This window comes from Puma concolor, chromosome F2 (genome assembly GCF_028749965.1).
Source record: "Puma concolor isolate L17-30 chromosome F2, mPumCon1.1.hap2, whole genome shotgun sequence".
Lineage (NCBI taxonomy): Eukaryota > Metazoa > Chordata > Mammalia > Carnivora > Felidae > Puma > Puma concolor.
This window is the reverse complement of record NC_141684.1, coordinates 59,554,448-59,581,495: the sequence shown is the minus strand read 5'-3', so window position 1 is coordinate 59,581,495 and position 27,048 is coordinate 59,554,448. Positions and strand designations below refer to the sequence as shown.

The following is a 27,048-nucleotide window of genomic DNA, read 5'->3' as shown; positions in this document are numbered from 1 at the left end:
GTTAGCTGCTCCTGCAGCCAGCAGCATTCAAACCTTGCAGAGTTTTGCTCTCTGAATTTGTAATAAGACACACTCTTACAAGAGTTCATGCTACAACCTAGCAAAGAACGTTAAATTTTTGGAAGAACAGTATATTCATTTTGGCATTGTGCAGAGGTAAGCTCTTTAGCTCGACAAGTTTATTTTGCATGCATTGATTTTATACTAGCTCACATTTTTATTTTTATTTTTTAGAAATGAGATTGGCTTATTATAACTTTTTTGGTATGTATTCTATCACTTGGTGTCCATATATGTCTGGGACACATTATCAGCACATTCTCTGTTGTTAACTGTGATGCATTTTTCCTTCTCACTCTCAAGAGTAATCTCAATTCCTAAAAAGTTCCCTCTGAATATGTGCAGTAATGCATTATGTGGTACAGGCATTTGGGGCAAGCGGTTCACATTCATTGTAGGGTTTGTAGTCACACTGTTTATTTTTCTCTAGCTATAGGCAGTTTCTTTTAGGTATCTGACTCGTAACACCAAGTAAAATGTATAACGACTACTATATAGGTTGTTTCCTAGGCTTGAGTTCAACATTTGTTTGAATTTTTCAGAGAAAATCAAATAAATGCTCCCAAGTGATGGCTTTGTAAATTCATACCCACTGGACCCCCCCCCCCCTTTTTTTTTCTTTTCATAGACCCTAACTCTATCTTTCTGCTTTAAAGCAAACTCGGTGGCCTCTTCTCCACCCCTCAAAATGATAGCAATCTCTGCAGTCAGCAGCGCACTCCTGTTCTCCCTTCTCTGTGAAGCAAGTGCAGTCGTCTTACTCAATTCCACTGACTCATCCCCGCCAACCAATAATTTCACTGATATTGAAGCAGCACTAAAAGCACAACTAGATTCTGCGGATATCCCTAAAGCCAGGCGGAAGCGCTACATTTCGCAGAATGACATGATCGCCATTCTTGATTACCATAATCAAGTTCGGGGGAAAGTGTTCCCACCAGCTGCGAACATGGAATATATGGTAAGAGGAGTTTGTTTCCTTTAAGTTCTGGGTGAGGACGCTGTATTTCGATTGTTCGTTGAAGAATCTAAACAGTGGTTACGTGTAAAGGGATATGGAGCCCTGCACACATTTTAACTTAGGTTCTTATGTGCATAGTAAGCTTAAGTTTTGTTCCATCATGGAATTAAAGGAGGTAGGTGGGGGGGGGGCAGTTCTCATTTTCTTTTGTGAGTCCCATAACCACTAATGAATCGGTCTTATATAAGAAACAAAGATAAAGAGAGGGGTATGTTGACTGACCACATTTGAAAGGTGCACTTTTTTAGGAAGACTCACATGGGATTTTTCTGTGCTTTGTTTATCTAACAATCATATTTATAAGCTCAAACATTTCTTGAAACTAACTTTTTTAAATTACAGGTTTTGTGTCCATGATTTGTCCTCTGGGTAGGTGTCTTTTCCCTTTCTTGGACAAAGCTCTTCCTGACACGGATCTATTTGTATTTTCAGAGAACATGCTGACTTTTTCCTCTTTGTGATTTAGTGCCTTGTTGTTCAGATAACAGTGAAGCCAGCACACTTGCACACTGTTCCAACTTGCCATGAACACATTCTTTGCTCTTTTAAAAATAGGCACGCTGTGTTTAAATCATCCTGCTTAGGAAGTAAAAAACAAAACAAAACCCTTGAGTTGGTATTGAAAGGATAGATGTCTCTTTAAAGTTACTTTATTTTTTTGTTTCGAATTATGCAAGGTTATGGTTTAAAGTTCAGCACCTTCTGAGAGCACAGCTTGGAGACTGTTTAAGGCAATGAAGATCACCAGTCTGGTATTTCTCAGTTGGGGTCGAGGGTGGGGGTGGTACCACAAAAAACCTTTTATAAGTGCTCACCCCAAAATTTAGTATTTCTATCAGATTCTAAAGTCACCTTTTATTTAAACAAGCTTTTTAAGTTTGACTAATTGTAGATGTCAGTTACAGGAAAAATAAAGGCTTGCCAAATATAAGAGAGTCATAGTTCATAGAAGTACAATTTAGACTCCCTGAAAATGCAGTTTCTTAGGATTTTTTAAAGGAAGAGGAAAAGAGGATATAATCGGTTCTGGTGTTATGAATGGCAATATAGTCTCATGACTAAGAATATGGGCTTTGGAATCTAAATGCTTAGGTTCACACCTCAGTCCTGAAATATAACATGCATGAATTTGTTATTGCATTTTCATCACCTTTAATATGAGGATACATGTAGTATCTGCCACTTTGGGTTGTTATCAGGAAGGTATGAGTTGAGGGTTTGAGCAATTAGACCAGAGCCTAGAGCGAAATAGACTTCAATAAACATTAGCACTTTCTAGAAGGTGATACACCGATGTAGCAAAAAGAACAAATACGTTTTTTTATTTAGCATAAATTGTGAGAGCAATGTGCATGAGATTCTACGTGAGATCAGAAAAGCTTAGTATGTAGACTGTGAGTTTAGGAAAGATTTCCTCTGCCAATCACATGGCTATGCAGACCAAAGTAGGACCAAGGCCACTGAAGTGCTTTAGAGGCAAGATCCTCTGAGTTCAAACCCTAACTCTGCTGCCTACTTTGTGACTTCCTGCAAGTTACACAATGTGTATGAGACTTAATTTCCTTATTTTTAAAATGGGAATAATCATGTAGATAATAACCGGGGCACCTGGGTAGCTCAGTCAGTTAAACTCGTAACTTCGGCTCAGGTCATGGTCTCATGGTTCTTGAGTTCGACCCCCAAGTCGGGCTGTGTGCTGACAGCTCAGAGCCTGGGGCCTGCCTCTGATTCTGTGTCTCCCTCTCTGTCCCCCTCCTCTACTCATGCTCTGTCTCTCTCTTTTTCTCTCAAAAACAAATAAACATTAAAAGATTTTGAATTAAAAAATAATAATATAGATAATAACCAACCAATATATAATACAATTCACTATTTTAATGATAGTGAAGGCAGAGGGCTCATCATGAGTAACATTGGGGTACAACACAGTATTAATGGTTGAAAAAAAGCCACATTTTTCTGGTTATATTTTCCCCCGCTGGTCAAGAATTAATTCATTCCGAATGCGTTTATTTTTTTTTTCTACATGCCAACGAGTTGGCTAATTGTTTTTGTAGATGATCTCATTTGATAGCTCACATTCTCCCTATGAGGTTAAGATTGTGATCTTTATTTTTACAAATAAAATCACTTCGACCTAGAAAAGTTAATGAGTAGGCCAAGGTGGTATTGATAGTGAATGGTATTAATAGAGTTAGAATTTAAATCTGTGTAATTTCAAAGCTGATGCCTGTGTTAGGAAGCCTCTTTTCATTTGCTAGGTTTTTATGTTCCATTGGGGGAAACTCCTAGAGGTGTCAGGACATCTTTCCTCCTTTAAAAATACCACCTGAAATCTTATAATATGCATAGTCTTTTCTATTAATATTTCTCTAATACGGGAGCTATAATATGATTTGTTTTGTAAGACCCAGATACAGAGCTGGTTGTATCAGTAGATGGATGCTTTATAAATCCTCTTTCACTTAGTCAAGTTAATGAGAAGCAGTAATTAGCACAGTAAATCCTATAAAATAAAATGACTGTCTCAAATTGTCATGTAAATACTGCATACACTTCATTTGCCCATGTATTTATTTAATTAATATTTATGGAGCATTTATTCTATGTCAGGCACTATTGTAAACACTGGGGTACATTCATGAATAAAATGTATCTGGTTCCCCTGGGTGGAAAACCAGAGAAAAAAGAAGATAAATAAATAAACTATATGGTACATTAGAAGGTGATAAGTTTGAGGAGAGAAATAAAGCAGGCTGTAGGCAGGTTGTGAAATTGAATAGGGTGGCCAGGGAAGGGCTGGAAGAAGTAAGGGAGTCAGGCACACTGATAGGTGAGGGAAGAGCTTCCCAGGTGGAAGGAAGAGCCAAGGAGAAGGCCCTGAGGTAGGACAAAATTGATTAGTTCAGTTAGAAAAAAAAATGTGCTCAATTTAATGAAATTGTGGGTTAGAAGGATGGTTTGACTAAATTGAACCATTGAAATAATTCATGTGGATCCCTCGTGAAGACTCAGACACTGAGGGAAGTACAATGTAATTGGCAGCTTGGAGTTGGGAGCAGAAACTGTTAAGTGACTAATCTCTGGGCCAGGTGAAAAATACAGATCTCAGTTTAACACTACTACCTTCATTTTAACATGTTCAACATTGATTTAGATTGTGAGCAGTCTGAAAGTGAGCTTAGTTCCTAACCTCTACTAGGTACCTCAAAAATTTAGGATTCTTAGCTCACTAGGACCACCAATTGTGTCTTCAGATTATCATCATCAGTGAGTGATAGCAGCCATGGGAGCCTCATAGAAGAGGGTATTCAGCTCAGGGCTTTTTCTTTTCTTTTTTATTTACTTTGGGAGAGAGAGTGCGCATATGTGCAAGCCAGGGAGGGACTGTGAGGGGAGAGAGACAGAGAGAGAGAGAGAGAGAGAGAGAGAGAGAGAGAGAGAATCCCAAGCAGGTTCCACACTGCCAGTGGGGAGCCCAACCCAGGGCTCAAACTCACCAACCGTGAGATCATGACCTGAGTCAAAATCCAGAGTCAGACACTTACCTAATGAAGCCACACAGGTGCCCCAGCCCAGGGCTTTCTTTAACTGTGTGGCCTGATTTGGGTCCCTTTTACCCACAACTTTTTTCTCTGAACCTTTTTCCCATGCTGCCTCTCTCCCTGTATCTCCTCCTTAGGTTATTCCATGATCTACAGCTCTGCCCTTCAAGTCTTAGAATGCTGTGTCTTTTATATATATATATTACCCTCACAACTATATTTGATTTCTCCTTCTTTTAACTTCTTTAAGTAACCATTCATGTCTGTTATTCTGCTGTCATCAAAATTGAACTCAGTCTACGCTTATTTGTATAGATCTTGCAAACTTTCTAGTTTTAAGCTTTCAGGCCATGTTTATTCACCTTCATATCTCCATGTTTTAAGCAAATTCTTGAGTATAGCAGTGATCAATATTTATTTGATGACTTTAGTTGAAATGTCTATGAATTGTTACATGTTTATAAGTAGCATCAATTTTGGTATTACATATTTTAATGAAAGTATTCTCATCACATATGATATTTTATCACATGAACCTGAAGTTTAAATAAAAGGTTTTTCCTAAATTTTAAAAAAGCCCCTTAAAATTAAATGATTTTATCATCTTTTAAGTACTTGGTTATATCAGTGTACCCTTGACAAAATAAAGTAGAAAGCAATTTGAACTCTGAGTGTTGACATTCATGTTATACTTGTATAATATTTGCTTTGGATATTTGGCCAGATTTTAGTAAAAAACACCCACATATTGAAAAATTTTATTTTCTAAACATAGTATCTTTTTTTAAAAAAATATTGATAGGGCTTAAGATATGCAAGTCAAACTTCTTTACTCTTGGCCTCTGTTCCACAATTAGTTTATTGACAAATTTCCAGAGCTCCTTGGACACCAGCTGTTTTTCATTCTTCTAAGGGCAGCTTAAACCATGACTCTAAACCACAAACCACACTAGTTTCTTAGAATAAGAATTATCCCTAAAAGAATGAAATTGCAAGACTCACACATGGAGTAAAATTTGTAAGATATTCCTTGAATTCAAGTCAATTGAACAAATTGATTTTAAAAATGATGAGGTCCCTCCATGAGAGGATAAGATCCACTGATAACAGAATCTTTTTCTTTAAAATATAAACAAAACCATAAAAAAAAAAAACAACACAGGAAAGAAAACACTAAGTATATAATTCAGTGTAATACGCTGCTGCATAAGATTGATGTAATAAATGAGGTACAGAAAAATACCATGGAGAAATCAAAGAAAGAAGTGATAATCCCTGTTGGCAAAATCATGAAAAGGCTCCTTGAGGGAGGAACATTTGAGATAGATGCTCAGGAAGGGGCAGGCTTGGCTGTTATAGTAGGTAAAGTAACACATGAACAAAATCACCAGGAACAAAAGAGTATAATGTGTTAGCCATACTTTTGAGGAGTTTGAGAAGAGACTGATCATTTCTTCATACAAAAGTAATTAGAGAGACTATAGAGGTCTTGGAGCAGGGTCAGAGGTGCATTTTAGAAAGATGGCCCTATCAGTTGATGGAGTTTAGACTGCCAGTGAAGTTGACTGGGGAATAGGCAACCACTGGGTTAGGAGTGCCATCCCTTTAGGCCAGGTGAAGAGAGTCAGACACCTGCACCTGCAGATCAACAGGTATGAACAGCTAACTGAAGCACGGTGCTTGAGATAGCAGTCTTCATAGACAGTATACAGTGATGGCAAGGCAGGTGAGGGACAGTGTAAAGACAATGATGGATATGTACTGAACAACTTAAAGCTGAAAAAGTGTAATATAATTTCACTATGTTGATAATATGGGCCATTTCATTTGTTTGGTGTCTGTAAATATCTGCAGAGCTAAGAGAATAAGGCTTCCTAGACTTTTCTGGAAAAGAGAAAAATACTAGTTACCAAGTCACAGCAGGTAGTAAAGTATCAGAAAGCATAACTGCAATGAATGAATGGAGAATAGATTAATCCATCCTTGAAACAGCCAATAAACTATTTGCCCACAATAATTTATGACTCAGGAATGATGAAAAATGCTGATTTTGTTCATTTGGGCTTCATGGGCAGAGAATGGAGATAATGTTAAACTCCTTATTTTTTCTTTATTCAATAGTTGACCAAACACTTATGATGTCTATCCATGTCTTTTTTTTTTTTTTTTTTAAATGAAACCATATATTGTCCCAGATGGTGCATTTCCTCTCATTTGGGAAGGATAACTCAATTTTCTTGTTATAAACATGAGAAATTTGATGTGTCTAACCTAAATCTTTTCAATGACTGCTTTTATGACTACTAGAAAGCCTGCTGAGACCCGTTGCCAGCCAGCGGTGAACTGAGAAAGACTGCTGACAGGAAGGCATTTCTCCAGCACATTTGGAACGCCACATTCCTGTTCTCGTACATGTAGAGCCTTTTAAGTGTCTTGGCTTCCAATCGACACTGGGCACATTTTGTAGGAATTTTCTTCCAAGGTGCATGTTGCTTAATATTACTTACTTCGTGTTACTTATATATGAATGTTCAGCTATTCATGTATGGAGTCAGCTGAAGGTTAAGAACATTTTCTTTGCAACCATTTTAAATACAGCCTCTAAAGTGCAAATGTAAATGTTAACACACTTCATGAACAACTTTTAACATTTTCTGGGCACCCAATGTAAAGAATGCATGGCTATGGTGATCTGATGGGCAAGAGTCATTCATTATTCAATCACTCATTCCACAGTATTTATTTACTCATGTGCTGGCACTGTGCTAGGAGATTCAATGGGGAGCGAAGAGACACTCTTTTATAGGAAGAGCTGTGAGCAGACAAGTGAGTGGAAAAGCAGCGAGTTGAGTGCTGAAGTAGAAAAAATACAGGGTGCTTTGGGATTACATGAGACATACTTTGCCCTGACTTGGACTCGAGGTATAGAGGCAGAGAAGGTGTGGTAGGTGTGGTAAGGTGCTCTAAGAAGGTAAGTGGTACACTGAAGGCAAGGATAAAAATTCAATGTGGCTTGGATATAGTGTATAAAAGAAAAAGTGGTGTTTGATAAGGCTGGAAAAGGCATGCAAAAACTTGTTTAGTTTTATTTTAAAATTAAGGGAAGTTATTGAAGGTTTTAATCAGGGAAGTTATATACTTAATTTGCATTTCATAAAGGTCTTTCTGGCTACAAGGTGAGGAAGGGATTAGAAAAGGCAGAAGTAAAGGCAGGGTGCATAGTCCAGAGGCTGTTCTAATAGTCTGGATAAGAGATAACTGAACACTGACATTTAAGCCCATAGGGATATGACAAAGTGAATTCAGAGATCAAATCAATAGAAGTAAGTTATTTACATTATGGGAGAGATTGAAGATGTATATGATGAAGCAGTGAAGAGGGTTACCTCTGTTTTTTACCAGGACAACAGGGTTTCTCTGGATTCTGGAGAACTCAAAATCAAAATCAGATTTCAGGTAGTTATGAAGTGGCTGCAGATTTATTTTCCAAGGTATGCATCTATAATGATTGAAAAAAGTAGCTAGTATATGGGAGGGAACATTCCTCCACTATAAAAATGTTTGGATAGGAATATGCTTTGGTATTCAACATGGACTACTTTGCATAATAGGGGTAGGATAGTGTCATGGAGACAGCGTGGATGGATGATTTTATGTCTGGGAATCTACTCAAGAATTTTTGCAAGAAGGTTTCATGTACCTTTTTTTTTTTTTTTAACAAGTACTGAGGCTTAAATCAACACAAATATAAATCCATTTCAGGGGCCTGGGTAGCACCAAGCCCATCTAGTCTATTTGACACATTCAGGATAAGATATTTTTGGAAACTAATCAGAGGACTTCAGGAAAATAGAAATTGACTAGTCTGACTGGTCTGATGTCCTGAACTTAGCATATCTAAAAGGCATGTAATAGTCAGTGGCCATTAAATAGTTATGAACTTGGGATATTTAATTGCCAACGAGAATTTCTAAAGAATGTTGTAGGAAGAGGGTAGGGAAAAATCAAGATTAACAGCTTAAAGTGGTCAAGGAAAATGTTTGGCATAAAGTACATTAATGGGAATTGAATGTTTCCAGTCTGTGTTACCCATAGTGTCTAAAATCAGGTACCAAGCATTTTTTTTGACATCAATATGGAACAATGCCCAACAAGTTGGGGTTTTAGACTAAACTTTTCATGACTCTTAAAATTTCACACCATATACTCCAAACTGAAACACTTGAGAAATGTTGCTTAAGGACACAATATTTTTTCTCCTAAAAAGTGCATCAAATTCACGTTTCATAATTTCATTAAATATGAACATTCTACCAAATTGGTCTCTGCATTCCAGAGAGATCATGTTTTCAGCAGGCAGTAGGTAGGCGGAAAGGCATTTGAATTCTTCTAACGATGTGGGCAATGGCAAGATTTGGGATTTGCATGTGTATCACAGGATAGTTTAACAATCAAGAAATCAGTTTTTAGATTATTGTAACACTGAGTTGGTGAAAAAACTTAACCATGCATGAAAATGTCTTCCTGGCTCACAATTCCAGTATTAAATGGTAGGTGATGGGTATGACATTTCCCTGGGAAGGAGAATTCTTGCCAGAATCCATCAACAAATGATGTTAAAATTTAAAGATTGAACATATGTAAGAGAGGGATTTACACAGGGGCATTAATAAGTTTTAAGACATCTAAAATGTTCTCTAAGTTTTATCTTTCACTGCCTGATGTTATTTCCCCTGGAAGCAAACTCATTATCTACATACAATTTTGTTTCTGATTATTTAGTTGCTTAAGGGTCTATCTGTTTTCACTTTATCTGATTGCCTGCTTTGTTGAGATTAAAGCTTGGTCTCTTAAACTTTAGGCTGCCAGATAACATGATCAAAAGTGCACCTCATGCTGCTTCTGGTTTTAGGTGGCTTTCTAGTTAACTTGAGATCACAGCCATTCCAGGGCCTGAACCTCCAATGATAATGTTTACCATTAAGCACACCCTTGTCCTCCTAGGGCTGTGCTCAATACTCTTCAGTCACAATCCTGTCTAACCCTTAGAAAAGTCTTGAGAGATGAGGACAATTTTTCTCATTTAGAAACAGGACTTGGAACTTGGAAAGCAGTGAGTAAATTCCCCCAGGTCCCAAAGCAGGTAAATCAAAATGGTGTGAACACCATTCTAGATGACAACAAAGCCCCTGCTTTGAAAGACCATATGATACACACTCCTTTTCATGTGTTCCTCTCCCACTGTTGAGACCGTTGGCTGGGGAATTTCCCTACATGCGTTTTATTTGAGGACCTCACTGAATATTAGAAAGTATTTCTTCATGTGGAATCAAATCTTACTCCCAGTATTCTTTCTCTCCCCTTGGCAACCATATAGGAAAACTCTGTATTATGATAGTGCCTCAAGTCTTTGAGAGCCGTGAACATTTATGTCTGGGACTCTTGATCTTAAATCACTCAGCTCATTCTTAGCCTTCAGCCCTTGTATTAAGTACCTCTTGTATGCACAGTATTCCAACATAGCTTATCAAGAAGGTTGTACAAAGACACTTGCTTTCTGAAAATACTGGAAAAGCTACAATACTCTATTATTAAATAAATGGAAAATCAGTGTACTCCCCACACACTTTTTACCACACATACACAGATGAATGGTGCCCATTAAAGTCTCAGGAAATGGAAGCAATGTGGCTCTGAGCAACGAGTTCCTGTATGTGCATGCTCTTCTGATAATTAGATGCCTAGAATTCATGGGACCTGTCAAGTGCAGAGTACCAATGACAAATCACTCTCCATTTATTCTACTTCTGTGGATGCATCCTAAAGTTAGGTTGGCAGAATCAGTGGGCACCTTCTCCTCTGATTCGTGTAATATTCTCGTATTTTCATAAATTGCATGTAGGTTGGATGTATATTTTAAATACAGATTCAGTGTCATTATAATGCAAAGTGTTTGCCTTATTTTTAAAATTTTTATCTTTTTTTTCAAGATTTTGGATTTTCAGAAAGTTCTGTATATGTTTTTCCCATATGTTATTTGTGATATCTTAGTTAATAAAGACATTTAAAGTTTCCATGATTTCTAAATAAGTACTGTAAATACCTCTGTTATCCCTGTTATTCATATCCGTGTAGCCATAGAATACATGTTCCTTTCTACTGAAATTGTCAGTCTCAGAGTGAATGATGTTGGCTTATTTGTATAGCAACATACACGACCATATCTCTACCTCTCTCGCCAATAGTTCTGTTTTCTGTGAACACAGAGAACAAACATCCTCATAGAGTTTACCACCCAGTGTCTGTGACAGTGAGACATTTTTCTGATAAAATGCTATTTTTAATTTTATTTAAACTTCAATCAGTAATAGAGCAGAGTTGAGAGGAAGGATACTGATGTAAATGCTTATATGTGACAATTAACAGATGTTAACCATTAGAAGTATCCCTTTCTTACTGAAAGTCCCATGTGGTATGGCAGGACAAGGAGGTGAGTAGGGATGGGAGAGGTGAGGGGAGGCCCAGAGTTCTCTGCAGTCAAAATGACTCTCCACCAGATAAAGCTTTACACAATTATTTCTAACCAGAAGAGAACAGAACTATTTTTGCAAGCACACATTCAAGCTCCCCGGTCTTAACATTTTGATGTGATAGGTCCGGGATTGGGGTAGGCATCTATCTTCTCAAAAGTTCCGCAGGAGATCCTGGAGTAATTTCCCAGGTGAGAATTTCTTAAATCATGGTTTAGGACACAAAAGTGAGCTGAAGAAAACATTACATGGCTCAAATATCCACTTATTTGTCAAGAAACTATATATTGAAAGGATTAATAGGCTAAGCAAAAGGAAGAATTATCCTAAGTATAATTCTATATTATTGCAAAATTTCACTTGAAAGTATTCACCACCTGCTTTCAAAACCAAACATCATGTGGACACTGTGGGTCTAGAACATGAAACAAGGTTCACTTGAGAATATGGTTGATTGGCTAAGGAAATTTTAAAAGAAGCAAACTTTAAGTAGCACATGATTCTTTTGGAGCATTTTAGTATGATGCATTATATACATTACATATATGTATAATGTATTACCTAATAATGTATTTATGTGATGCATTACAATTTACAATTATTCATTTATTTATTTGGTAGTGTTTTTGTTACCTGTCTCTTCCCTAAACTTTAAGATAGAGTCCATGTCAGGCCTGCTGACTGCTGAACCCACAACACCTAGTGCCTCCCAGTGAATATTAATTTACTGGCTGCCTAGATGAATGCATTACCTAGGATCTTACTGGTTAATCTAGAAATTTGTATTTCTTGCATTTTTCATTGTTAAGGATAAAATAGCAGTCCTTGTGTGGTAAGTCTGTTGTAGGAGTTTTGGGGCAAAGGTGGCTCCTGGGTCACTCTTCCCTGCCAGTGTCCATGGATATTAGGAGGGAAGATGCCACATCTATGTGAACATAATTATACCTTACTCAGAGTTCATAAGCTGTAGTCTCAACAACCATTCTAATTAGTGAGCATATTTTCTCTGCATGATATTGAACTGTATATAACTTTACATTTAAAAAATTATTTGCCAAATGTTAAAGTTGATACATTTCACATATACATCAGGATTTCTAGATTATCCTGCTGAGTGAAAAGTTCTAGAGATATTGAGCCCACTTCATACTTGTCAGCAATTGGTTAGAGAGGAGTAGCCTCTTTGGATGGGATAAATTTGGTCATTTCTAAGTCTTTCTCTCTGTCTTTTTCCCCCATGTAACTATCCAGAGGTCCAGCAGCAACAGTACTTTTCCATCTTATACCCAACACTACTTGATTCATTTTCCTTATTAGCCCATCCCCCCAACACAGTCATTTGAGAGTGACTATATTTATACAGAGCTCTAATGTCTTCAAAGCACTTGAGTCAAGTACAGTTTCACAGTGCAGATTTAGCCATGCATAGATTTAAAGCACTGAAACTTTCTTTCCTAACCACCAATCATATTTAAGTACTCTTACTCAAATCTGAATACATATCTTTTATCCATACCCTCATTAATGCATATATTAAGGCTTTGTACCTGTGAAGCCCTGCCTCAGTTAGGAGTCTCTTGCAATAACCTAGATAACATATGGTAGTGGCTTTGACTGAGGTGGTAGCAATAGTGGTGGTGATCAGTGGTTATATTCTGAATATGCAGTATTTTGAAGGTAGGGTCAACAAGATTTGGGGAGGAGCAGATAAGATAATGAAGCAAAGAAAGAGTAGAGATGACTACTTAGATTTTTTGGCCTGAGCAACTACAAGAGCAGTCGGTAAATTTCTTCTGTGAAGGAACGAATAGTAAATATGGCATATGTTGCAACTGCTCAGCTCTACTTTTGTAGCACAGCAACAGCCATAGACAATATATCAACAGGCTCTGGGACAGATCTGGTGACCCCTGAACTAGAAGATGGGCAATGCCTTTCACTAGTAGAAGGAATACTACAGGAGTAGCTGGTTAGGGGTAGGGAGTGGGGTAGGGTTGTGAATATCTGGAGCTCAGTTTGGGATATGCTAAATAGAAGGCTTAAAGTGGATAGATGGATTGCTAGTTTGGAATTCAACTGATGATCTAGAGATAAAATTTGGAACAATACCGCCAGCATAAAATTGGTATTTCAATTTGTGAGACTAGATGAGATTACCTAAATGATGAATATAGATGAAACAAAGGAGGGGGAGAAAAAAGAAAAGAAATGGACGAGGCCTGAGTCCTAAGAACCCTCCCGTAAGTAGAGGTTGGAGAGATGAGGAAGAATCAGCAAACATATGGAGAAGCAGCAACAGAGGCAAGTGTGGGGTCATGAAACCAAGAGATGGAGGTGTGTCCAGGAAGAGCAGGTGTCAGTCATGTCAAAAGCTACGAATAAAGAAAGTAAGATGGTGACCAGGAAATGACCACTAATGACATTGATAAGAGCAGGGTGGTGTGGAGGTGGGGTGGGGAGTCTGCCTGTGTGAACTCAAGAGAGAAGGGTGGGAGAAAAATTGATAATTCTCAGTTAAGACAGGGAATTTCACTGTAAAAGGAAGGAGAGAATGATGCAGTAATTGGAAGATGAAAAGGGGTCAAAAGAGGCCTTTTTGTTTGTTGTTAAGAAATGTATGTCATTGGCAATGATTCCCATTAAAAACCAGTGCACTTTACTTCATCATCTTATATAAATTTTCCTTTGCCACCTATATGAAAGGTAGTACTCACCTTACCTGAGGGAAATCTTCATTATCTTCTTTTAAGCATTGAAAAAATGCTTAGGACCTCACTTTGATATTTTGTGATATAATGTGTTCCCATATTTTGTAGTTATTTTTGAGGCTTGAGGGGATTTTTTTTATCATGTTCCTTTAACTATCTATTTCTCCTATAAAGTAGAATCAGTTTTGTATTATTTCATTAGTCTAATGCCAAAAATTTCCCATAGGAAAGCCTTTTCTCTTCCTGTGCCCTACCCCTCCCCAAACATCCCATCCCTCTCCAGCCTTACCAAAGCAAATTCCTACCCTCCTGTCTGGTTTAACCCTGGGCCTTATGTGTTCAGCTCCCGGTTTCCTTAACTGGCCATTTCATTAGGCATTTCTACCTAACAGAGATAAACCCACCAATTTCAAAAGCCCATGAAGTGTTTTAAAAGCTTTTGGCTGCCCTTGGAGGAAATAATTTTGTCATCACTTAATGTCTTTTTAATGGTTCCTTCTCACTTTTGTAAGTCAGTACTCCTTTTCCAATTTGACTAACTCAGGAGAAGACCAAACAGTCCTAGCTAACTTATCTTTTTGAAACCTCAACACTTGCCTATCTAAATGGACTTTACTTTGTATCAGAATATACAAGAAATGGCCACACAATGCTCTAAAAAATACATGTCCATACTCTGGTTTCTCTTCAGATCGAATAAATCTTTCGCCTTTTTTAAAAAAATACATGTCCAAGGGACATGTCAAACTGTCTCCAATGGCATTGTTATCACAGCATCCATGACAATAGCCAACTTAGAAATGTATCTCTAAAAACTCAAAGTGTGATATTTTTATTTTTAGCATTTTATGTCTTTGAAGATGGTTTCCATAAGCAGGATAGATTTTTCAAGAGGTCACTTTTGTTTTCAAAATTAATATTCCTGGTTCCTCCTTAATTTAGCTGCAATTTATAAATCTTTTGTTCTATTCATAAATCTAGCATTTTTACAACATTTGTTTAATGTTTATTACCAACAGATTTAATTAACTAAATTTCCTAAACTGCACTTACACATTTAATATATTTGACTTTTAAAAGTATTTCAGTTGTTTTATTGAAAATAATTTTCATTTACTGAAGTGTCTTCAAAGTCTAAAATAAAGTGACTCTTCAGCTCTATATTTTGCAATACTCCTTTAAAAATTTAACAAGATTTTTTTATAATTTCCAACTCAAAATCACAAAAGTAAGTAATTACTCATTTATATATTTAATGTTGCAATTACAAAGCTAACCTCTTGTTTTAATGAGCACATTTTCTTCACCACCACTAATAATATTAAGTTCACATAGGTTCCTTAGTCAGAAATTCTTTTCTAACACTTTAATTTGATTCTTTCAAACACTTCTATATTTAAATCTTATGTGTGGAATTAAAAGATATTACCATCAAAAAAAAGCACTATGTCATCCCAAACAATGATGGGGATGTATTCCCAAGTAATTTCTAGGGTTGCCTTCCATTCGGACGACATTTCTTGTTGTCCAAGCTATTGACTGGGATTTAAGATGGGTGCTTCAGATGTCAGTGCGCTTCCTGACTCTGGCTGTTGCTGTGCTGTGGATACCAAAACTTACAGAAATAGCTGGCAAAACAACCTCATCCTTGGACTGGACCACATCACCCTTCAATTCTGTCTGCTTATGAAAGTCAGCAAACTTCTCCCACACTGCAACATTCTTTGATTTGATTTTGTATTTCTTCAGCTCAGGCTCTAAAGACCACCGAACTTGATGAGAATCTGCATTCTTTTCACACCCCTTCTATTTCTTGGAGCCACAACTCTTCTAGACATTTAAATGACATCAGGTTGAATTTTGGATATCTCTCATAGCTTAGTCCAACTACGATTTCCACAGACAGGATGCTAATATTTACAAGTAGAGTACCTCATGGTGAACATTTTAGTACAAAGTAAATCAATCCATTTATAAGCTGGCCAACTAAATGGCTCTAACAACAAGAAATGGAATACTATTTGGGGCACTGGGGCATACCTACAAGCATATGTGTGTTTTAAGCAATCTTTATTTTGTGAACTATCTAATTGAGTCAATATCTAAGTTCTACTGGGTCTTGTAAATGTTTTTGGGTGTCCATGCATAATAGGCCTAATTTTTGCCTCACGTTTAGGAGGCAAGATCAAATTGTACGTGTTTACAGCTAAATTTTCTGTGACTGCATCTTACCTATTTAAGAAGGACAAAAACTAGAAATACAGAATGTTCAAGCTCATTGAATAAGAGCTAAGTATCAGATATTTAGCTTTTCCATAAAGGTAACAAGTAGTATGCTGCATATTTACTAGGCATTCCATAGGGTGTTAAGTAAGTGCACATGTGTGCCCTTTTCTGTTGCTGTATTTGTAGGATATAATATTAAAATTATTTCAAATAAATGCTACACATACTCAGAAAAAGTCAGAAGATAGATTGTCCATCAAGCATCCAGAAAGCTATGTTAAGTTAAATGCTTAAGTAATTTACATGTTCATTTCCTGAACTTTTGTTTCTTTCACATGGTTACACTGGCCACATTGCACATTCATTGCAATTTAGAGCTTCTGGATAGGAAAAATAGATCATATTGGACCACTCCCTATAGCCCCCAACTTTTTGTTGAAATTTCCTATTGTTATTAAGTAAAGTTATAATTGCTTGCTATTTTCAAACCTCCTAGACCTCTCATTATATTAACAAATTTAAATACTACTGGATATTAAGGGGATAAATAATATACCCATTTTCTCCTGGAAGTTGTAACCAATGGAGAAAGACAGATGGCAAATGCAGATCTTAACTTTCCCATAGATGTGACTGATGTAATTCCTAGATTTCAGAGCTCCCTACTCAAGCTGGATCTTCCCCTTCTCTATGGGATGGCTGTGAGTCTTGCCTGAGGACAAAGAGGCAAGAAAGTGTATATAGCACCTTTGACTTCCCCTGCAGTAGGTATCAAAGGGACAGTGGACCATGTCTCCCACAGGAAGTCAAAATGACCAGCTTTCTGTGGGGGACCTAGCCCATGCCCAACATGCCCTCTAGCATCTTCCTTCAGGAATATAGAGACAGGCAGAAATCCCTCCCATCAGTTCCTTAAAAGTAAACACACAGAGAGAAAGAAAGTGACTATCCCTCCCCCATTAACTATCTTCTCCAGAATTTTCATTGTAATATTTGTACATAGAAAGTCATGCATAAAAATGTAGACATCAGTAATGCTAAATACATTGTCTTCTTATCAAAATCCTTTATCGTGGTTAACAAAGTATGTTCATGTAAGCTATTTTTCAGGCATGACTTTTTGGCTTATCTTTTTGACATACACAATTTTAAGTTTTAAAGTATATTAATGAGCATAAAGATAGAATTATATATGCTAAATTACTTTTAAATTTGTAACAGCCTTAAATATTTTGGTTATTTTGAAAGGAATCTAGTTTTATTCTCTCTGTGGAACAGAACAGGTTAGAATTGAGCAAGCGGTAGGCCACTTTGATGCTGAGGCTACTTAGGTATATTAAATCATGAGAAGAGAAGATGAAAGGTACCCTAGAAATGACCCCATCCAATCTTATTTCACAAATGAGTTAAGCGGGAGAAAGAATAATTGACATGTCTTCAGTCACAGACGATCTTAGCAGTAGAATTGGGGTTAGAATAAAAGATTTTTGATCTTCAGGTCAGTGTTATTTGTGCCATGCTGGGCTGATATTTTAGGACAAGACTATAATTCAGTGTTTTTAGCAGTTATTGATCTGAGTGCACATTGTAGTTCAAAATGTAAATAATATTTAGATGCATTGTTTTCCCAAGTGATTACAATTAATTAGGAACCCATCAGGGGACATAATTTTTTGGTGCTATTCCATCTGGAATTCCTTTGTAAGTTAATTATGCTATTATGTACTTCAGTGAACTGTAACCCATATTTAATAAATCCATATTTCATTGAAAAAACATGAAAAGAATAAATACTAGATAAATCCATTATCAGTCAAACAAATGGCTTTTAAAAGTTCATTTCAGTCCTACAATATTAAGACTTTCATTATAAATGTATTTCGTATTGTTGATACACTTTGCCCAGATTTTTACAGATAAAACAAAGGAGAAGTTTGAAGTAATAATTTATAATATTTATGTCTGAGCTGAGTAACTGAAAACACTAGTACAAAATCTCATGATAGAAAGAATGGTTTCCATTTTTGATACTGTATGTAACATTGAATACTGACTGATTAAATGGCATTGTGTAATGTTTTGCCACATTTAATTTAATCCTCAAAATTGGCAGATGTAGTCTGGATAACTGAGGAAAGTGTATCTTGCTATAACTCCTTCAGTTAATCTTTCCTTTATACGGACAAAGGAGATGTGGCTGTTGCCACCATAGAACTACTCCAGATCCTTTCTAAATAATTCTGATTTTATACAAACTTTGTAAGTTTATTTTAACGTAATTCTAGATGAGTTTATGTAAGATGGCTTTGTTTTCCTAATTTAAAACATCTTCTGAGAACCAACAAATTTCTGTTGAAGGTGACTGCCATGGCCTCATGGGACAAAAATATTTCTAGAAGTGTTCATCCATTATTTTAATTTTTGCATGTTTTATTTCAAAGTCACTAAAATAATTTCTCTTCACTTAAATACATTGTTATATTAAATAAATATATGTATCCCATTACCCTTGTGGAAAATTTAGGCTTTCAGTGTTATAAGTTTAGCAGATTTGTGAGTTTGCTTAAAAGCTTTATAACTCACAGTGAACTCATGGCCATCAACCCTAATGTAGGTGAGTCTTGCTTAGCTCCGTCCAACCTGATAGAGGAGAAAGTCACCAAAAGAATGATAAAATAAAGGAGACTATGAAAAACAGGAGCACAGTGATCAGCAGGACATCGATACACTTTCATATGGGGAGTTCCATGTGAATTTGAGTAATTATAAAATTGTCACTTTTTGTGTAATTTCTAACCTTCTAAAATATACTACTAACCACTCACTAGTCACAATTTGAATAATTTTTTTTCAGATAGAATAATATGTAAATATTTAAATGATTTAGGAAATAATGTCATGATACAAACTATAAAATTCAATTAAAATCATTCATTACAAAGGAAAAACACTTCACTAAATGACATTTCACTAGGGAAAAATTTTGAAAGCATTTTTTTTCTATATTGATTTATAAGAATTACAAATGTTCTCTTTTTCTGTTTTTGTACCTTGTAACTTGTTATAAAACAGATTACCGGGGCGCCTGGGTGGCGCAGTCGGTTAAGCGTCCGACTTCAACCAGGTCACGATCTCACGGTCCGTGAGTTCGAGCCCCGCGTCGGCTCTGGGCTGATGGCTCAGAGCCTGGAGCCTGTTTCCGATTCTGTGTCTCCCTCTCTCTGCCCCTCGCCCGTTCATGCTCTGTCTCTCTCTGTCCCAAAAATAAATAAACGTTGAAAAAAAAAAACAAAACAGATTACCATTTCAGGGATGCCTGAGTGGCTAAGTTGGTTGAGTGTCCAACTCTTTATTTATTTTTTTTAAGTTTATTTATTTTTTAGAGTGTGCAAGAGAGCAAGCAAGAGTGGGGGAGGGGCAGAGAGAGAGAGAGAGAGAGAGAGAGAGAGAGAATACCAAGAAGGCTCCCCACTGCCATTGCAGAGCCTGACACAGGGTTCCATCTCATATAGAGAGAGTCTATGGCTCCATCTCATAGAGTCTCTGACTCCACCTCATAGAGTCTATGGCTCACTCTTGATTTCAGCTCAGGTCATGATCTCACGGAGGTGAGATGAGTCCCGTATTGGGCTCCCTGCTGGATGTGGAGCCAGCTAAGACTCTCTCTCTCCCTCTCTGTCCCTTCCCCACTCATGTGCACACACTCTCTCACAAAGATATGTATTATCATTTTAGAGTTGATTTATCATTGGCAGGTCCACAGATGCTTGGCTTAACTTCCCCATACAGCTTTAAAGATGAAAATGTCAATCTATATGGTAACTAATATAAATGTATATTAAATCTAAGGCTTATTTAAATTTTATCCCACAATTCTTTCCAAAGAATAAGCTATACATCAATAACACCCTCATCATCAATGTAAACACCTTCATTTTTTGAGAAAAATTACTTTTTTCTTAATTTATTTCATTGGACCATCATATGCTATATTTTCATAGCAGTCCTATGTAGCATAGTCAAATTATTTTTTTATCATAGTTTGTTTCCAGTTCATACCAACTAAAATTTACTTCTCATATTATTATATTATTTCTACTACCAAAGACTCAAATGATATAAAATATGAAGGCTCCTTGGGAATTATTATACTATCATATGGTTTGACCCTTAAAAATTACAGTACAATATTAGACATTATTAATTTTGGTAAATTGATTTGAATAAATAATTGGATGATATTAGCTTTTAAGGTATATTAATCACATGGCTCCTTGTTGCTGTGAAGATGACCTCTAGCAAAATCAATGGACTATGGTAGACTACAATTTCGGTAGTCAGTATGAAGTGTCCCCAGTTACAACCAGATAGGGTATTTTTGTTCACCTATCCTTTACTAAAACTGATGTTTGTACTTAGGATTTGGAGGATGCCATTATATGATTATATTGCATTACAGAATTTTGAATATCAATGGCCTCAATTTGCTTCCTTTTATTTAAAATAGTCTAAAGAACCAGAATTGAAAGGACTTTAGGAGGTAGTAGTACCACTTCTTCCTTTTACTTTTTGTCAGTTACTAGCAAAACTGGTAAAATGGAAGGTTTTTTTTTTTTCCCCTTCACAGGTTTGGGATGAAAATCTTGCAAAATCTGCAGAGGCTTGGGCAGCTACTTGCATTTGGGACCATGGACCTTCTTACTTACTGAGATTTTTGGGCCAAAATCTGTCGGTACGAACTGGAAGGTAGGAAGCAGTTTCACTGATACAGTTCATCCACATGGTTTATTACTTATGAATCCCAAGGGGTAGTGACACCAATTTCAAGTAATATCAGCAAATATTTATTGAGTGCTCATTATGTGTCAAGCAATGATGCTTGGCCTATGACTGTTTCAGATGTCTTCAAGGATTATTTATTTGGTTTAAAGGGCCTAATGAGACCAGTTTCCTATTTCACCTTTGGAACACCATTCCTTGGCTGTATTCTTCACTTACCTCACACAGTCTTTGAAAGGATTAGATGTGTGCTATATCCTATATCCTCAAGAAAAGTTTTGACTGTGGCAGAAGCCATTTTTGTGTTTATGCAACTTTTCCATGATTGCATATATCTGTATGTGTATGCCTGTGTGTGTTATACAAAATATTTATATTTACATGTGTATATATATATATATATATATATATATATATGCAAGTATGTGCAGCTATGAGAAAGGCTGTCCCCAATGAGAGGATAACTTTTCCACCACTGTGGAATGCCATCATCCAACATTTCAAAGATCCATTCTCTTCCATATATAGGAGAAAAATCAGGTGTGCTATTATTACAATGAAAGTAATTCAAGTTTAAGGGAAAAAAAAACCGCACTAAGTTCTAGTATCACAACTACATTTGCATATCTAATTGTTAATTATATATATGATTCTGGTGGGAGAAATTTTTGATATAGATAAAACAAGATAAAGATGAAGATTCTTGAAATATTTGTACTTCGTTTTTTGAAACAACCAGACATACTCTTAAGTGAGTATGGGCTCACCTGCTTTGGTCCCGGGTATTTTCATGCTTGGCCCTACTTGGAGGAATAGAGGATTCTGCTAGGTGGTGATGGTAATTATGAGGCATGGATTTCCTCTTCACTCAGCATGAATAATCAGTAAAAAAAAAAATAATAACTTATAATTTAACATGAGTCCACTATATATTACCACTACTGTATTCTAAGTTGTCGTTGTTTTTCTTGATATCTAGATATCGCTCTATTCTCCAGCTGGTCAAGCCATGGTATGATGAAGTGAAAGATTATGCTTTTCCATATCCTCAGGATTGCAACCCCAGATGTCCTATGAGATGTTTTGGCCCCATGTGCACACATTATACGCAGGTTATTTCAATTGTCTTGTTAAGTTTTGATTCATAGTTTTAAAAACGCTCTGCTGTTTTGGGGAATATGCCTTTTCTTAGCTTTAACTTCAGTAATGACATATTGGTTTATTTTTGCAGATGGTCTGGGCCACCTCCAATCGGATAGGATGTGCAATTCATACTTGCCAAAACATGAATGTTTGGGGAGCTGTATGGCGACGCGCAGTTTACCTGGTGTGCAACTATGCCCCAAAGTGAGTACTAGGCTGAATTCTACTTCCTGGAACCTTTAATGATGTTAAATATCTCCAGTCAGATAATTGTTTTAATATGAATAAGACTTAACTACAATAGCCTCTAATTCTCAAATCTCCCTTCACCCCAGTATATCTGAAAAATACTGAGATGAACGATTATTTTTCACAAAGACTGGTATTTGGGGCTAAAATTGTAGGCAAAGTAATTTGAGGTATGGAGATTCACTAAATTCCCTTCACCATCTTTTTTTAGTGATGATAACTGTAAAATAAACACTGTACTTCCAGGCTTTCGATAGCTCTATAAAAGTTATCAGAAAAGAATCTCATAGGGACTTTATCAACACTGCAATATTCCCATCTATCAGTACTAGAATGTTGGCTTATTTTTTTAACTGGGAAAGCAAAAGAAAGCCCTTCTTCCTTCTTTCTTTTAAGAATAAAACTAAAAGTTACGGTTTACTAATTTTATAGATGGCTAAGGAGTCATTTGTTACTGGAAGGGAAAATTTAAATGCTATGACTTCTTTTTAAATGAAAGCTTTGTCATGATTTAAGTTTCAATATTGAAAGTTTAAAATTTTTTCATTAGTTCTATCTTATGGAATACATAAAAATGTATTGTGAAAGTTGATCAAGGATTATAAAATATAGTCATATTTATAAATATTCTTTACAAGATGAGAATAAATAAGCCTTTGTTAACATTTGATAAAATGCCTTCTTGATAACAATAATTCTTCAGATGATAAAATGTTCCAGTATTTATACATGAGTCTGTTCCCATTTGGAGTAAATACCAAAATGTGCAAAGGATTTATGACACTCTTGGTGTCTTCCAAAGTAAGTTCCAAACAAAGATTTTTTCTGACTTTGCCAATATGGGGAGGGAATGAGAAAACGTTTCACAAATAACTGCATTACTCATTTATATGGTAGTATGCCAGTTGCAGTGTTTTTGCAAAGTTAGAAAAATAGTGATTTTCCCCATGGTCCCCCTTCACAATTATTAGAATAATAAGGTTTGGAAAGTAAAATGTGTCTGCATTACCAAAAGCATTAAAATTGTGCATTTGCTGGATATTTTCAGTTTCACACTTTATATTTTCCTATTAATCCTTTACCCTTCTTCCTGACATAAATAGTCCAAGTAGTGCTCATATGGTAAAAGAGATTTGTGTTTCAATTGTTTGACTGTTCTGTTTTTAGAATTTTCTAGTATTACTGATGAGATATCTGATTGTTTTATGGGTACAAGAGATTAATATATTGTGTTAATATGCTTTGTTATAAATAAGAACCACTATTTTGAAACCTAGGCAATGAAGAAAGTTGTAAATTCCTAATATTTGAGTGTGAATTTTCCAATGCCAATATAAAGTTATCTCATGCCTGTTTTTGGGGGGTGGGGGAAAGAGAGAGAGAGAAAAAGAGAGAGAGAGAGAGAGAGAGAGTTGGAGTGAGAGAAGGAGACAGGGAGGGAGAATTTAATTAGATGGAATAGGAAACAAAAAATAAAAGGATGAATAATATACGTTTATTAGTTGACTGATTTACTATTGAATGTAATTATCCTCTATTTGGTAAAAATCTGTGATTTATATAAAAGTTTGTAATGTAATATGTAATACTTTTTACATGCAATATAATTATATTTCTAAGTTTATGTTACCAAAAATATGTGCTATATAATTTCCAAAGGTATGTATAATAAAGAGAAAGATATGAAATCAAAATAGCATATGCTTGGTCCATATACATTTATAGCTTTGGGTAAAGATACAGAGGGAAATAAGATTATGAATATAAAATAGGAGAGATTAGGATAGAAGGGTGAGCTACACTCATAAGAGCACGAGCTTCTTGAGTGTTTCTGGGTAAGCATGTGACATTGTCAAAATTATACTCGAGGAAGCTTATCCAGAGGGCAGAGTATAGAAAGAACTAAACAGAGGTGGACACTCTTGGAATCTGATGACATTCTGTAATATGAATAGCTAATCAGCATGTTTTTTATATTTATAGATAAATTTCCCTCTATAAATATTTTATAGATCAAAGCCTGAATTTTTAAATGACTGATTTCAGCAGATAGTTTATGTAGGTACACTTTAAGGGTCACTGCTTGGTCTTCTTTAGGTCTTAAAGAAGATGAGAACCACCTGTTTCATATTTTAGCCTCTTACCTACTGTTGTCTTATATTTAACCCTGATTTTTACTATTGACAGGCAACCAAATTTTCTCCTGACCATTCAATTTCCTTCAAATTGCTGGCTATCTTGCTATTTCTTAGTACTCTAGGTACCATGCTACTGAAAATAAATCTATTATTTTCTTCATAAATGAACAGTAAGGCATTATGGCTATTTTTAACTGTCATGAGTGATGACTTTAATGTATTACTATTATCATGGCTATCAATACAGATAAAAATATTGATAACACAAAACAATTTAGTCTGTTTAGCCTTATCAAAAAACAAACTGTATTACTAAGAACGAAAGCTATGAGTTTACACATGACAAAAGGTTTTGAAATCACCTTTAATTGCTTCTCTGAGCCCTTAATCTCTTACCATGAGAATGGAGTTTTCTGTATCTCATTTTATAAATGTTGAGAACTTAAAATGTTTTACAACTTTAGAAACGAATCTTGTGAACCTCTATTTTTTGTGCTTATGACAACTTCAAGCTCACCTCAACATTTCTAAGCCTCCCAGAAAATACTAAGTACATGTATATATTATCATCCTTAACATTAGTGGGAGTTTTGAAAATGGGAGTATGTCCTGCCAATGTGCTCTAGAAGGCAGTTAGTTATAGGACAGAGACAGATGTGGTGACTGAATAAGCATCGAGCCTTGCTTCACATTAATTATGTCACTATTCATTGTAGTGCTTTACTTCTAGTCTGTAAATTAAGATAATATTAATTTTTGCAGAGAGAAAGATTTAAAAAGTGAGATTTAGAGAATAATACATTGCTGTATAAATAAGAAATGGATACAATTTTCAGTGCCTTCCTAAACTGATTAAACTTCTCAAAAAAGATCATTACATGTCAATACATGTGATCATGTGCTTAAGGACAATCAAATTGTTCTAAATGGGCATTAATATAGCACTTATATGTTTTTTTTTTCTTCTTTCTAGGGGCAATTGGATTGGAGAAGCACCATATAAAGTAGGGGTACCATGTTCAGCTTGCCCTCCAAGTTATGGAGGATCTTGTACCGACAATCTTTGTTTTCCAGGAGTAACATCAAACTACCTATACTGGTTTAAATAAGCTTATCTTTTCCTTCAGGAAATAGAATGGTTTCTGGGAATAGGCATATATATATATTGAGTTTTGCACATAGTATACATATTTTATAATAATCTTGTTTTCCTTTTATTATTCATTGTATAAATTTGTGTTTGTCTAGTATGTTTGCTTCATCTTGAAGTAACCAAAACATCCATTTCTATCTTCTGATCTCTAAGCCCAAATTAAAATATTGTAGATATAGTATTGACATAGTTGATGCATCCAATCCCAAAACTTGCTTTCCAAAGGAATTATGTTATGTTTGTAAGGAATAAAATATATACTTGACTTATATGTGTGCGTGTATATAGATACATATATACACATATGTATATTTATATACATGCACACACATATAATAGATTATGTAACGCAGACAATAACGTGATTCAGTAGTTAACTTGAGGGAAATTTTTAAAAACACTATTCTGAAATATATATGAGGTGGTGGGACATCTTCAGCACCCATTTCTATAATTCCTACAAAGTGATAAATTGCAAATAATACTCAGTGATATCTGGACATAATAATTTAATTGATCACCCAAGATTTCATTCTGGAGGTATATTTTGTCTTATTTGGGTTCACCAAAGGATATGCTCAACTTATGTAAGTGTCAAATCATGCTTTTTGTTTAATCACTTTTATTGAATCAGTAATCATGTGTCGAGTGCTTACTGTGTGCAAGGCACTCTGCTCGTTATGTTCTGAAAATGCAAAGATAACGAGATACAGTTCCTGCCTTCAAGAAGCTCACAAAAATATTCAGAAAATAATGCAGTTTAATGATTTTGCTATAAATTTACAGTTTTTTTAAAATTGATTTTAATGTAAGTTTGAGGAAGTAGATGCTACCATGCTCACCTGTTGGGGGAATAGGTGATAAGACACCCTCTATAATATGTGAGGCTTCTGATTAGCATGAAAATGTAGCTACAATGCTTGGAACTAAAAGAGGCAGGACAAGAATTAACTGCCCAGGGATTACTGTATTAGAGTAAATAGTTGTGACTTTGGAAGACAGAAAACAAAACGCGAAAAAAATTCTGAGAAAGCCCAAGAGAATTAAGGTATGAAAAGTCACAGAAAAACAGTTACTGCACAAAAAAATATAGGCGGAGAGCTTCAGAAGGGCCTATCCTGAGAGTGTAGCATATCTTGAGGCCCGTCAGCAGAGGGTAAAGGATGCCAGAAATAAAACAAAAACAAAAACAAAAACTGGAGAGATGCCAGGACACTTCTGTCTCTTTATGTCATTATTTGGTGAGAATCAATCCAATCACCATGAGCCTTTGAGCATCACATTAAAGATCCTGCACGCACACCATAGTTATGGCTTTGCAGAGTAGCCCTCTTCAGATGGTTCGCTAAGGACTACTTACCAAATCTTATTTCTATGTCTGTGAAGAAGAATAATTTTCAGTCCTCCATTAAGTTTGATTGTGGAAGTCCAATCAAAGTCACTATGAAAATTTCACTCATAAGATTTTGGAAATGCAGTGTTTCCTCATTCAGGAA

At 35.8% G+C, this 27,048-nt stretch overlaps 1 protein-coding gene across 1 annotated transcript; it reads left to right on the top strand.

Annotated features, from left to right (window-relative positions):
- PI15 (peptidase inhibitor 15) lies at positions 1 to 26,749 on the top strand. Its single transcript, XM_025922896.2, has 6 exons — positions 1 to 156; positions 717 to 1,021; positions 20,718 to 20,836; positions 21,849 to 21,981; positions 22,101 to 22,216; positions 25,373 to 26,749. The coding sequence occupies exons 2-6, from the start codon at positions 749 to 751 to the stop codon at positions 25,506 to 25,508; spliced, it is 777 nt and encodes a 258-aa protein (XP_025778681.1). The 5' UTR covers positions 1 to 156; positions 717 to 748; the 3' UTR covers positions 25,509 to 26,749.
- The last annotated feature ends 299 nt before the right edge of the window (positions 26,750 to 27,048 follow it).